At 43.1% G+C, this 13,647-nt stretch overlaps 1 protein-coding gene across 2 annotated transcripts in view; it reads left to right on the forward strand.

The window, feature by feature from the left end:
• CCDC171 (coiled-coil domain containing 171) overlaps positions 1-13,647 on the forward strand; it is a 204,034-nt gene that overhangs the window by 120,921 nt on the left and 69,466 nt on the right. The window contains exons 11-16 of one of the 2 annotated variants that reach the window (XM_073552466.1): positions 750-853; positions 4,556-4,645; positions 5,206-5,406; positions 8,186-8,353; positions 8,490-8,678; positions 11,052-11,553. In XM_073552466.1, the coding sequence (XP_073408567.1) occupies positions 750-853; positions 4,556-4,645; positions 5,206-5,406; positions 8,186-8,353; positions 8,490-8,678; positions 11,052-11,553 (1,254 nt within the window). The remainder of the gene's footprint in view (positions 1-749; positions 854-4,555; positions 4,646-5,205; positions 5,407-8,185; positions 8,354-8,489; positions 8,679-11,051; positions 11,554-13,647) is intronic. The other variant, XM_073552467.1, reaches the window with a different exon arrangement.

Raw genomic sequence — 13,647 nt, forward strand, 5'->3', positions numbered from 1 at the left:
CGGACCGGACCGCCCCCGGGTGACTATAATATAACGTGTTTTTCTTATCTTTCAGGTTACATCGTAGGCTTATCTACAGTATTACAGAATGCTGTAGATATGCCCCTGATGGCGGTGGCCTCATCTCATATTGGAAAAATGAGGTGACAGATTCCCTTTAACCAGTCATAGTACAGAATTGATATTTCCACACTGGGTTAAGAAATGAAAATTGAACACTAATTGGTTGTTTTTGGAAACGAGAACTGTTTTACAGTTAAATTGTTCTGATAAATGAGGCTTATTGTTTCACTTGATTTACAAACCTGAAAAGAGGAGGGGAATTTACGGCATATTGACAGCGTCTTGCACTAATGGGACTTACATCTACCTGCAGAGTGCATGGCAAGGCGGTATTGCTAGTGCATCTCTCTATTTGTTCCTGTGGAAGCCCCAAATATTACCAAGAGGGCTGCAATTTCTGAGCTCCTATAGAAATGAGAATCGGGCTCTACAGAGGCAGGGAGCGTCAAATATAATGTAGCACTGCAGAATGTGGTTGTGCTTTATTAATTTCATAATTTACAATTACTTTTAAAATGTCCTGTCATTTTATACAGAATATATCTATATTTCTCTCTCCTAATTAAAATGATTAAGATGGCTCATCTATCAGGAAAAGTCACGGATCTTGATTTTATTTTTTCTCCAAGTATTTAATAACCTTTTGTGACTTTGTCTGTGTCTTATCATGTACTTGTATTCCCCAGGGACGAGCAGTGATAAAGATATAGCTGCTGGACCTGCTGTTATTGCGGCTCTGAGACATACCTTGACAGATTACCAGAACACGCTGGAAAGCACGTCTAATGAGGTAGCGCTGCCACTTTTTGGCTCCAAACAACTCGCCTCTGGCCTGCTGTAGCTTTTTCTTCCTTCAGTTTATATCAAAGGTCTGGGGTCTGGGAATTGAGACTTGACAGCTTTCCAGTACAAGCGAATGAAATCACTGCTGTCATCGATTTTCCTTCCGACACGGCCTAAAGTGCTGAATTAAATGAGTTCACTTACAGGTTTAGTCACATTATGAACCCAGGCATTTCTGCTTATTTAGTCTCATCTTCATTCGAAACCTAGCATCCTTTCTTGCATGAATAAGTGGCTCATATGTTTGAAAGAGGAAAGAATTGAGTTGTGCTTATAAGTTTACATACCCTGGGCAGAATTTGGAACATGTGCAACATGTTTTACAAAAACGTGAGCGATCAGACAAAACTGATCTATTATTTTTTGTTGAGTTTTAAATGAATCTATCATACATCACAGAATAGCAAAGTTAGTCCACAAGCCATAGCAATAAAGAAATGCGCCTGTTCAAAAGTTTGCACACCCTTAGATTGTATTGCCTCCTTTTGCTGTAAAAAAAAAAAAAAAAAAAGTCACATCCTGGATGAAAAAAACCCATCAGATCCTGGAAACCCTTTGCTTGTCAGGCGCAAAATAAATGTTTGTGTTCTCATGTAGTGTCAATGATGATGGGGTCACAGAACATTGAAGATCAGCCTAGACACTTCAGTTTTCACTACTTCAGTCATGGACCTCATGTTTTGGATCATTGTCATGTTGGAAGTGCAAATGTTCACTGCAGTATACTGTATAGCTCAAGGAATGAAACAATTCCAGGCTTAAGTCTCATAATGGGACTAAAAAATATGGAATTAGGAAAAAAAAGTTAATAAAATCTAAGGGTATGTGTAGACTATCAGTAAACGCTGTGCAGTGTCCAACCCGCAGCGGCCAGATGTTACAGCATAGTGGATGGGATTTCAAGGAATCCCATGTCCACTGCATCCACAGATGCCCGCGGCTCACCTTCGGAGATGGACATGTGGTGCGTCTCTCCAGACCGTAGCATGTCAATCTCTCTTGCGGAGACTCAAGTGAAATTTCACCATTGAATGTATTGGACTCTGTGAATCCGCATGGTTCAGTGAACACATGCAGATTCACCTGCAATGAGTAGACGACAGCGCTTAGGACACAGTGAAAATGCGCTGCATCCATAGCGTTGCTACTTCCGGATCGTGGGCACATAGCCTAAAAGAAATTAAATGTTTGTCACTCCCTTTTTTCTAATGACAAAATTAAGAGAAAAATAAAGGAAAACTATATAACTCAATCTGCAAATGTAAAGGAAAAATAAATCAAGATGCAAGATTTCTTAGGTTTTGCTTATATAGCACCATTAATTTCTGCAGAGCTTTATAGACGTCATCCCCATTGGGGCTCATAATCTAAATTCCCTGTCAGTATGACTTTGGAGTGTGGGAGGAAACCGGAGAACCCAGGGCAAACCCACGCAAACACGGGGACCACATACAAACTCCTGCAGATGTTCACTGAGTCACTGTACTGCCCATTTGCAATTTCTTGGTCACTATGGCTAAAAAAAAAAAATGCAATAAAAATGATTTGTGCAATACTAAAATAGTACAGGCGGCGAAATTTAAAGGGAACCTGTCACCTGTTTTGGAAGCAATAAGATGCAGCCACTGGCTTTCAGGGCTTAACTACAGCATTCGATGATGCTGTATATAAGCCCCCGGTCCGACCTGAAAGATAAGAAAAATAAGTTTTATTATACTCACCCGGGGGGGGGGGGTGTGTGGTCCGGTGCGGTCCGGTCCGATGGTTGTCACAGGTCCGGGTCCGGCACCTCCCATCTTCTTGCGACGCTGCCCTCCTGTTGCTTCTTCGCTCCCCGGCATCACGCACCTGCACAGGCGCACTTCTCTGCCCTGAAGTACAGGAGGGCGGCATCGCAAGATGGAAGGCACCGGACCCAGACCTACGACACCCATCTGACCGGACCGCCCCCCAGGTGAGTTAATTAAAGCTTATTTTTCTTATCTTTCAGGTCAGACCGGGGGCTTATCTCCAGCATTACAGAATGCTATAGATAAGCTCTGAAAGGCAGTGGCCGAATCTTATACCAGCCAAAACAGGTGACAGGTTCTCTTTAAAAAAGTTAAGGGTCTCAGAAAATGGTGACGCAAGCCCAGTTTTTTTCTTTCTTACATAGAAATTTTTTTTTTTCCGTTATTACTAGCTTAAAAAAATTCTGAACTTTTTAAGTTGATCATATTGATCTGCAGAATCATGTTTCCTGGTCCTTTTCATCGCGAAATGAACTCTTTAAAAGCAAAATCCTGAAAGACTTGCATTTTTTTCTACCATTTTACCCCACTTGTCATATTTTCCCTGCTTTTCAGTACATTATATGCTGAAGTGAATAGTGTCATTCAGAAATACAACTTATGTCACCAAAAAAACAAGCCCTCATATGGTTATGTCCACGGAACTATAAAAACTTTATGGCTCTTAGAAGAAGGGGAAGAAAAAAAGCTGAAGTCCAAAACTGAAATACAGCTGCTATGGAAAGGGTTTGGTGGAAACTTTTATGAGATGAGGATTATTATTATTAAAATCGTTATTTGGGATTTAGGTTATTATTTTTTGCATGGGTATAAGAACTCACCGGCAGGTGGTTGCTAGCTACCTGTTTGTTCTGCCTTCGGCTATCTGTTTCAGTTCATGTGGTGACTTTTCTGCGTTCTTTGACCTCAAATGAACAGAGCAGCTCTGACGGGGCTTCACTGCCGACGGCATGCAGGTTGACAGCCGGATCAGGCTTCAGGGAACCAACTGTCAGCATGACATCAGAAGGGCGCCTTGTTGACAGGAGAGCTGTAGAACAGGCATTGGCCTGTCAACATGGCAATTAGTTAGCAAATAACTGTTGGTAAGTTATTAGCACCATATGAAAAAAATAAGCCAAATTTCTAATAATCCCTTTTAATAGAATATCTAAAGAATATCTATCAAATACATCAAAATGTATACATCGAATATCATCTTGAAATAAAGTGTAACCTAGGCTTTATTCGCTTCTCTATCGTGGTTTCCACTCAGTGCAGTGCTGGATCCATCAATCGATACCAAAAGAATCCAGCTTACACCATAGATTTGATGCTGTCATTACTAGGGAAGAAGTGTGCTTCAAGTATCACCATCAAATCTGACCTGTTTTTCAGCTAATTTCTGAGCCTGAGATACAAATGTGAAGATAGACTTTTGAAGGCTTTGGTGCATTTCTTGCTTTAAAGCCGGGGTCACACTTGCGAGAAACTCGCACGAGTTTCACGACTCAAAACCCAGCACTGCCGCCAACACTCGGACCGGAGCGCTCAGCTGCATAGAATTACATGCAGCCGCTCACTCCGGTCCCGAATGCTGGCGGCGGTGCTGGGTATTGAGACGCGAGACTCGTGCGAGTTTCTCGCAGGTGTGACCCCGGCCTTACTCTTTTTGTGGTCAGACATTGGATCTTCCTGAATGATCAATCAGTCTCTGGCCAGTGTAAAAAAAATCAAATATTTCAGCAATGTGTAATTTATAGTGTTTCCAAAACTGTATTAAGTAGTATCAGAATAATGTGATTTACTAATGATTTGTTTTGAAATATCCAGTAATAATACCAAATGAAATTTTTGTGTATTTTTTTTTCTCTCAATAGCTGGAAACAAAAAAACGGATCTGTGCAGGGATGAAAGAGGAACTAGAATCTTCTGAACAGATCATACACACCATGCGAAAAAACCTTGAGGTATTTATATGTTATCATATAATTTTTCTTTGGACATCCCTGATGCTCAGTGTCCAATAATGACTATATCTATATGTTCTATATGTACTAAACGCAAATTTTTCTCCCCAAGGATGAGCAGCGCCAACGGTGCCTGACTTCTACTTATCTCTGTACTGGAAAAACATGGCAAAAAGGTTGCGACTTAGACTATGTTCACACATTGCATTTTTGCAGTGTGTTTCTTTTTTTTGTTGCAAATTTTCAGCTGCATTTCACAGTACCGGCAAAGTCTATGAGATTTCATAAATTTCATGCACAAAGTTTGCTTTCTTTTCCTGACTGTTTTGTCAAAGATCTTCGTTTTTGCAAAATGCAACATGTCACTTCTTTCAGCGTTTTTGCAGCGTTTTTCACCTATTGAAAGCAATAGGTAGTGCAAAAAATGCAGATATGTGGTTTTGCTGCGTTTTTGGTACCAGAACCTGATGACGTTGAATCAAGTTCCCCACAGTGGTTCTCCTCATGTATTCATCATGGCCGACTAGTGTTCTCATTGGAAATGTTTTTGTGTCATTCAGAACAATAGAGCGGAACAACTAGGGTCCAAGAAGGAGTTACAGAGACTCGGTGTTGCTTGTGTGGAGAGAGAGTTACACATAGCCCAGCTTAAGACCGAACTTGTGAAGGCGCGTGACATCTGTGAGCAGGAAAAGCTGAGAGTCTTGGAGTTGGAACGTGAAATCCAGAAAATAACCCAAACTTTTCAGAAGGAGGCAGAGGTATAAAATATTCCTTCTAAATGCTACTGGAAAGTTTGCATACCGACGTGTCCACCTTTATCTTTGGTTAAGGACTCCAGTTTCCCACAGAATGCAGTCAGCACAATATCGCAGAATGCTAGCAAAAGCCCCAACTTCCTGCAACTCATATCATGTCCTCATATTGAATCAGTACATATTTAAAAAGAACCTATCCAAAGTCTGGGGCTACCCTTTTTACTTAATAAGCCACAGATTTGGGATTTTACTAAATACAAGTCAGTGTAAAAAATGCTTATAAGGCTAAGTGCCCACGTTGCACAAATGCTGCGGAAATGTCCACAGCATTTTCGCAATTCCCTGCCACGGGTAAAACGCATGCGGAATTCGCATGCGTTTTCCCACAAAACTTAAGTGTTTTGCAAGCGTTTTTAGCTTGCAGAATGCTTGCGCTTTCCTAGCGATTTTAAGCATCGCTTGGAAAAGTGATTGACAGGTTGGTCACACTTGTCAAGCATAGCGCTTGACAAGTGTGACCAACTTTTTTACTAATGATGCTGCCTATGCGGCATCAATAGCAAAAGATAGGATGTAAAAAATAATAAAAAAAAAGAAAAATTAGAGATATACTTACCCTCCGACGGCCCCCGGAGTCATCCCGCCCCTCATTGGCGCTGCCAGCAACTTCCGTTCCCAGGGATGCCTTGCGACAATGTCCTCTGACGTAGTGGTCTCGCAAGACCGCTAAGTCATCAGAGGTCATTCGCGCAATGCATCCCTGGAAACGAAAGATGCTGGCAGCGTGGCTGAGAGGCATGAGGATTCCGGGGGCCATCAGAGGGTGAGCATATCCTGATTTTTTATTTTAATTCTATTTTTTGCAGGAATATGGTACCCAGGGCATGGAGGAGAGTCTCCTCTCCTCCTGACCCTGGGTACCATCTGCACATGAAATGCTCACTTTACGCATAGTGGGCATAGCTACATGCGTAAAATGAGCATTTCAATGCAATCCTAAGGCGGCAGAATCGCCGCGATTCCGCAGAAATAATGAATATGCTGCAGATTTTACCGCGATGCGATTCCGTGGTGGTAAAATCCGCAGCATGGGCACAGCAACTGCGGAATCCCATAGGATTGCATGGGGGTGCATTTTATTAGCGTTTTTTTAAGCGTTTTTGCTGTGGCGGAAACACCTAAAAACACAACGTGGACACACAGCCTAAGTGTCACTAATGTCCTCAAGAGCTTGACTTTCTACATGCATAACCTCCGCAGCCGCTCTCACAGTAAAAGAGCGAGATCTCGCTATTTCCAATATCCCATATATTTTATTCAGCTGTTACCAAGTGGTAGCCGCTGAAACTACGTTGCTCCTGGGTATCCTTGGACTTGGCAGTGCTGGGTTACTGCAAAGAGCAAAATTTCACTTTGTAACTGAAAGTGGCTCTGGAGGGTTGTAAGATTAGGTAGTACCTGAGTTTTGTACAAAGTGAGGACCTTTTAGGGGGCCTTAGGAGCACTTATAAGTGGTTTTGGCCCTAACTTTTAATAAATAGAACAAAGCAGTCTGGGCCTGCCCATTCTTTTATTATATAAAGGCCCTGGTTTATCAAAACTGTCTAACAGGAAAAACCTGTTGTTTTCAGTCAACCAATCATAGCGCAGAGAAGTTTTTTAAAAAAATGAAAGCTGATGGAGATTGGTTGCAATTAACAGAAAGCGGTGTTTTTTGCTTGACAGTTTGAATAAATGAGGCCCATTGGCCCCCGATTCATTAAACTGGTTGTCCAGCCCAAATCGATAAGTCTCCAGTCACTCGACTGCAGACTCATGAATCCCCCCAGCGCACTTATTCACCTCTGAACTGGGATCGGAGGGTATTATGAGTTATATTATACTTCTTGCAAGTGGGTGCAGCCTCGCTTCATTACAGTTGTATGAATCGAGGCCCCCTCCCTATCTCTGGTCAGGGCTCAGCCTTTCTCAACACAACTGTATGTAGCGAGACTCCGCCCACTGCACGGGTTGTGGCTAGAAGTATGTATAAGATAAACATACCCTCCCGGTCCTGACTTTCCAGTGAAGGGAAATCTTACTGTTTCAGTATATAAAGGCATTGTGGACAATTATGTTTCCATCTTGGTATGAACGGCTTTTGGGAAGGTCCCTTTCTGTTCCAGCATGACTGTGCCCTAGTGGTGCACAAAACAAGGCCCATAAAGGCATGGTTGGGTGGCTTTGGTGTGCAAGAACTACAAATACTCACTTAGAGCTTCACCTAAACACCTTTTAGGAAGAGTAGAGCAAACTCTACATTACAAGGATTGTTCACTAGTGGACAACCTCTTATTAATGGCCCCAGACTACAAAGTTCTATACTTGTCTCCCGGGCTAGTGCTGCTCCTCCACTCTCATCCTTCTCATAACCACAGGTCTCTTGACATAAGGAATGTCTTTTGACTACTGCAGCCAGTAGGTGGATGCAGATTGGCTACAGCCATCATAGACCTATCCGAGTGGAATAAACTGTAAAAGTGAAGGCTACAGCCAATCAGTGCGTGCTAAAGGACTTCAGTGATCAAGTGTCGTTGTTTATGTCAGGAGACCAACCGAGGACACAGAGCTGAGGGAGATGGTAGTGGTGCCGGTACTGGATGTCAGTATAGATTTTTATTTTATACTTTTACAATACCCAGGAGAAATTAATAAGGGTTGATCTGTAATATTTATACATTTATTTTGCATATGTGATCTATTACATTTGACGTAGAAACCCTTAATTTTTTTTTTATTTCAGGAGAAGTTAACTTTTCTTCACCGCATATATCAGCAGCTGGTAGCAGGTTGTGTGCTTCTAAAAGAACCAGAAAGCCTAGAGGGTAACTTCTCTTGGCCAGAACTCTGTGTTATTTTGCAGGAGAATGTAGATTCCCTTATCTCTGATGTCCACCAAGCCAACAAAAAGGTACAATTATTTGAGTCCATGTTTTTCATTCATATAATGTTAAAATGTATCCTGCATGGTTAACTGTCATACACATACACATGATATTTTGACTCATGCTAGCTACATATGTTCTAATTCTCCTTCTCTTTATTAGGTTTTCCATCTAGAACATGCTTGCAAGAACAAGGCTGATGTGTTGAATGATCTGCAGAAAAAACATGAGGACTCACTTGACCGACTCGCTCAGCAGATGGGAGAACAGCAAAATGCCTGGCAAAAAAAGACTAGAGATTTAGAACAGCATTATTCAGTTCTCCTTGGGGAGATTAACTCCAAAGCACAGGTAAAGAAAAAATCTATGACGCTATCTACATACCTTATCTTTCATAATTATTACTATTTCCATGTTCATTTCTGGTTGAAAAGCAAAAATATTTTAGTTGTGCTCATATCTCCTACACCCTAATAGAAAGTAATACATCGCAAATTCAGTAATGAAGGACCAAACTAGCTTGCCCTCTTAAATGTCACTGGTTCTAGTATTTAATTTCCCCAGATCACACATAAAGATCTTTTTTGAGAAATTAACTTTGGGGAAAATTAACTATATTTTCTGATCTCAGTACTCCTGGTATCTCCAGTATTAGATCAGATAGACAGTGTGGATAGCAGCCTCTTCTTACCTCAGTACGCCTGGTATCTCCAGTATTAGATTAGATAGTCAATGTGGTCAGCAGTGTGAGCAGCCTCTTCTAACCTCAGCACTCGTGCTTTATCCAGTATTAGATCTTATAGACAAAGTGGACAGCTCTGTGAGCAGCCTCTTCTTTCCACAGTACTCCAGGTATCTCCAGTATTAGATGAGAAGAGTGTTGTGAATGGGTCACCGAGGAGGATAGCAGGCCCAGGCTAAGCCACAGAAAAACCAGAGAGGTTGGAAACTAAGCGGATTGCAAACCCCTGATCCTGTCCACACAACTAGCAGTAGCCGTGGAGCGTACCTACGATGATCCTAGATGCCTCGGCACAGCTGGAGAGCTAACTAAGCCTAGAGCAAGAAAGGGGAAATCTAAACTGCCCTGGAGCAGACCCCAAAGGAATAGATAGCCCCCAAACATATATTGTCGGTGAGACAAGATAAAAACACAAACGCAGGCAGAAAAATAGACAGCAAATGATGGGGCCCACACTGACTAGACAGGACAGGAAAGGAAAGACATTATCTGCAATCACGCAAAAAACCCTGCAAAAAGTCCAACACGTCTGATGCACAAAAAACATTGAGGTTGCACGACTTCGCCCCCACTATATCAGCACTCTGGTATATTTTGAAAGCAAAGCAAAAAGAGACCAATATAACAGGGGACAAAACAAACTGGCACAAGCAGTAACATATGGGCGGTGATTCAGCACAGCCCCAGCCGGAGCTGGCTGACCCGCACAAAGCTGAGATAGACAAAACCAGATCAAATGCAAACAGAATAGCAAATGAACAACTTAGCTGAACCATGCAGGGAAAGAGCAGGAGACATCAGACCTCAGAAGGAACAGGAAGAAAATCACCAGCAGGGATAGAGGGAGTCAGCTGTCTTAAATCCCAATCAGAAACCCAGATCTCCAATCGTCTTCCTCATTATCAGGTGGCAAGCTTCTGTCAATCAGATCAGCTCCACTACCTCCAGTAACCACCAGAGGGAGCCCAGAAAGAGAACTTGCAACCCCTCTGTCAATCTGACCAGCTCCACTACCTTCAGTAAAGCCAGAGAGAGAATTCACAACAGAAGAGACTGCTGTCCACACTGTCTTTCTGATCTCAGTACTCTTCGTATCTCCAGTATTAGATCAGATAGACAGTGTGGACAGCAGCCTCTTCTTTCCTCAGTACGCCTGCTATCTCCATTATTAGATTAGGTAGACAGTGTGGACAGCAGTGTGAGCAGCCTCTTCTTACCTCAGTACGCTTGGAATCTCCAGTATTAGATCAGAACGACAGGGTGGACAGTAGCCTCTTCTTACCTCAGTACTCCTGGTATCTCCAGTATTAGATTAGATAGACTGGGAGGACAGCAGTGTGAGCAGCCTCGTCTTACCTCCGCACTCCAGGTATCTCCAGTATTAGATCAGATAGCCAGGGTGGACAACAGCCTCTTCTTACCTCAGTACTCCTGGTATCTCCAGTATTAGATTAGATAGACAGTGTGGTCAGAAGTGTGAGCAGTCTTTTCTTATTTTAGTACTGCAATTATCTCTAGTATTAAGTGAGAATGTCCACTGGAAAATTCTTACACCTGAAGGGAGGGATGGCTCTTCCTTCTGCACAGGCAGGCACCTGACCTAATAATATTCCTTGAGCGATTTCTATCAGTTTAACAAAATGGACATTTTCATGAACCATAGTGACTACATCCCTAGACAAAATAGTCGTGATTAAAGGTATTTAGGAATGTATTTATTGTGGCATTTCTTTTATTTTTTTTTCTATTCCTGAAGAACCTATTTAAAACTGCCCAGTCAGCTCCTGCAGATACGTCGATGATGACTAACCTGTTTTAGGTTCTTGGATTCCTCCACAGTTGTAAGTTGAAAGTGAAGCATTTTACATAAAATGATCCAGTGTGATTTTCTGAATTTAGAGCAGCCAATTATAGAATTGATACCAGTAAATACTGGTCTTGTGCGTTGATATTAAAGTGATACTTATGTTTTTATTTTGCAGAAATATCAAAAAATAGCAGAAAAATCAAAAGATAAGATTTCCATTTATGAAAAAACCAAAGATCAGATGGCACTGGAGAATGTACACATAAAAAATCTCCTGATTAACACAGAAAAGGACCATAAGTCTCTACTTGCAGCCTGTGCTCTCATGGCTGGTGCGTTATACCCATTGTACAGTAGAGCTTACACTTTAGCCACACAGAGAAATTTCCTTCAACACCAGATGAACATTTATTTAGTTGTCCAAAGCAAAATCCGGAGTTTAGTACAAGCATTGTCTGACAGTGATGTTCAAAAGAATAGTGGTTCCACGAAAAGTCCTAAATCTTCTGGATGTATGAAGCATGTATTTCGACGTGGTGTCATAGTGGTCTTGGCAGCTAGAAGACTTCAGAAACTTGGAAGATCTAGCAGGACACTCTTTACTTGGATAGAAGTCAGGAATAAAGGACCTAGTCTTTTGGTGTGTCCCGGAGGAGACCAAAACAGCAAAACCATCAGTAAGACCATTCATATATCATTCAGTTATGTGATCATGCTTCTGGTGTTTTATCTCATTCTTGTCTGACATCTGATACACTGAATAGGTGGTTATCTCCCATCTTCCCCTCCCTGAAGTGCAATATATTGCAGGTCACACGCTTCTACCTCATCTGCTCTCTAGCTTTCCCTTCTTGTCTATGGAGGAATCATGATTCTCATGCTGGGCAGTTGATTGAGCAGTGCTTAGTAAGCAGCAGAACAGTTTTTCAGGAGCAGAGCAATGTTGTACTCTATGTGAAGAAAGTAGGGCAGATTTATTAATCCTGTGATATTAAACAGTTCAAATGTAGACTGGAGAATCTCAAAATGTGCCATATTTCTTATAGCTGGATGATTATTTTGTTTCTTCTTTAGACAATTTTTCACCCATTTGTGTTTGGATTTGATTGCACCAATATTTTGTGCAAAAATGTTGGCATAGGTTTCATTTTAACCAATGCCCCCTTCAGCCTCTTGTTGTCTAAGGAGCAAAAGTGACTGCAATCTGATGTAAATTAAATCAGAATTCAGCTGCATGTATCTCTCCCAGGGTGTAATTACAGCACTATCTCATACTATTCAATATCGATGCATGTAGGAGGCCTCAGATGGAAGCAATGTGTGTGATTGGATACAGAATCATGTCAATCATGGCCACTATAGTCCTTCACATCTCTTGCACCAAAACTGAGCTTTTATACAAGTGCAGGCAACTATCAATATAGTAAAGGGTTCACCTGTCTAATGTCTCCCTGACCAATTACCAAGAGCCCTCTAGTATTAAGGGCTGCTCCACCCACTGAACCTGGCCTGTGCAATGTGTTCACTCAGTTTCTTGCTGCTGAGTAAGCCAGGCCCTCTCCTATATGTCTTGCCTTCTCTGGAGGCTTTACTTCTAGCTTTGCCTAGTACTTCCCTGTCCGCCCTCCAGGAGGCAGAATATCCTGGTCCCTGTGCTATTACTCCTTGCCTTGTCTTGTCCTGGTCTCTGTGTCTTGTTCTAAGCCTTGCTTTGTATCTGAGTATACTTCTGTCCCTGTACCTTGTCTCATACTGCTTCCCTGTCTGAACTCTGTCCTACCTTTGTCTCTCTGTCTCCTTGTCTGTGGCTTCTTTCCTTTCTGTGTCTTTCCTTGTGTCCTCCCTGTCTGTGCTCTGCCCCCTTGCAAGCTCTGCCTCCTCTGCCCCCTTGCAAGCTCTGCCCCCTTCCAAGCTCTGCCTGCTCTGCCCCCTTGCAAGCTCTGCCTGCTCTGCACCCTTGCAAGCTCTGCCTGCTCTGCACTCTTGCCAGCTCTGCCCCCTTGCAAGCTCTGCCTGCTCTGCCCCATTGCAAGCTCTGTTTGCTCTGCCCCCTTGCAAGCTCTGCCTGCTCTGTACCCTTGCAAGTTCTGCCTGCTCTATACACTTGCAAGCTCTGCCTGCTCTGTACACTTGCAAGCTCTGCCTGCCCTGTACCCTTGTGGCTCTGCCTTCTCTGCACCCTTGCGGCCCTCCTGTGCGAACAGTTGCAAACTTGTCCCGTCATACTCCACTCCTTCCTGTCAGTACCCGTACCTGCACCTCTTGTGTGAACAGGTCCAAACCTGTCCCATCATACTCCACTCCCTCCTATCAGTACCCGTACCTGCACCTCCTGTGTGAACAGGTTCAAACCTGTTCCGTCATACTCCTCTCCTTCCAGCCTGCTCCAGTACCTGCACCTGCTGTGTGAACAGGTCTCTACCTGTTCCTTCACACACCACACCTGCCCAGTGTCTCAGCCGTTCATGCTTGCCCTGTGTCTCAGCCGTGACTGACTGCCCTGTGTCTCAGCCGTGCCTGCCTGCCCTGTGACTCAGCTGTGCCTGCTTGCCCTGTGTCTCAGCTGTGCCTGCCTGTCCTGTGTCTCAGCCGTGCCTGCCTGGGTACCAGCCATGCCTGCCGTGCCTACCTGCATGCTTGTCAGTCGCACCTGTCCAAGTGTCTTGTCCCCGAATGGGATCAGCTGCCACAGCTAGACACCTCCCTGGAGTGGCACCTGGCAGATACCTGCAGCACAAGCCTGACTTCACCATTAGAGGCTCCAGCGAAGA

This window comes from Dendrobates tinctorius, unplaced genomic scaffold (assembly GCF_039654945.1).
Source record: "Dendrobates tinctorius isolate UK_male_01 unplaced genomic scaffold, ASM3965494v1 ptg000191l, whole genome shotgun sequence".
Taxonomy (NCBI): domain Eukaryota; kingdom Metazoa; phylum Chordata; class Amphibia; order Anura; family Dendrobatidae; genus Dendrobates; species Dendrobates tinctorius.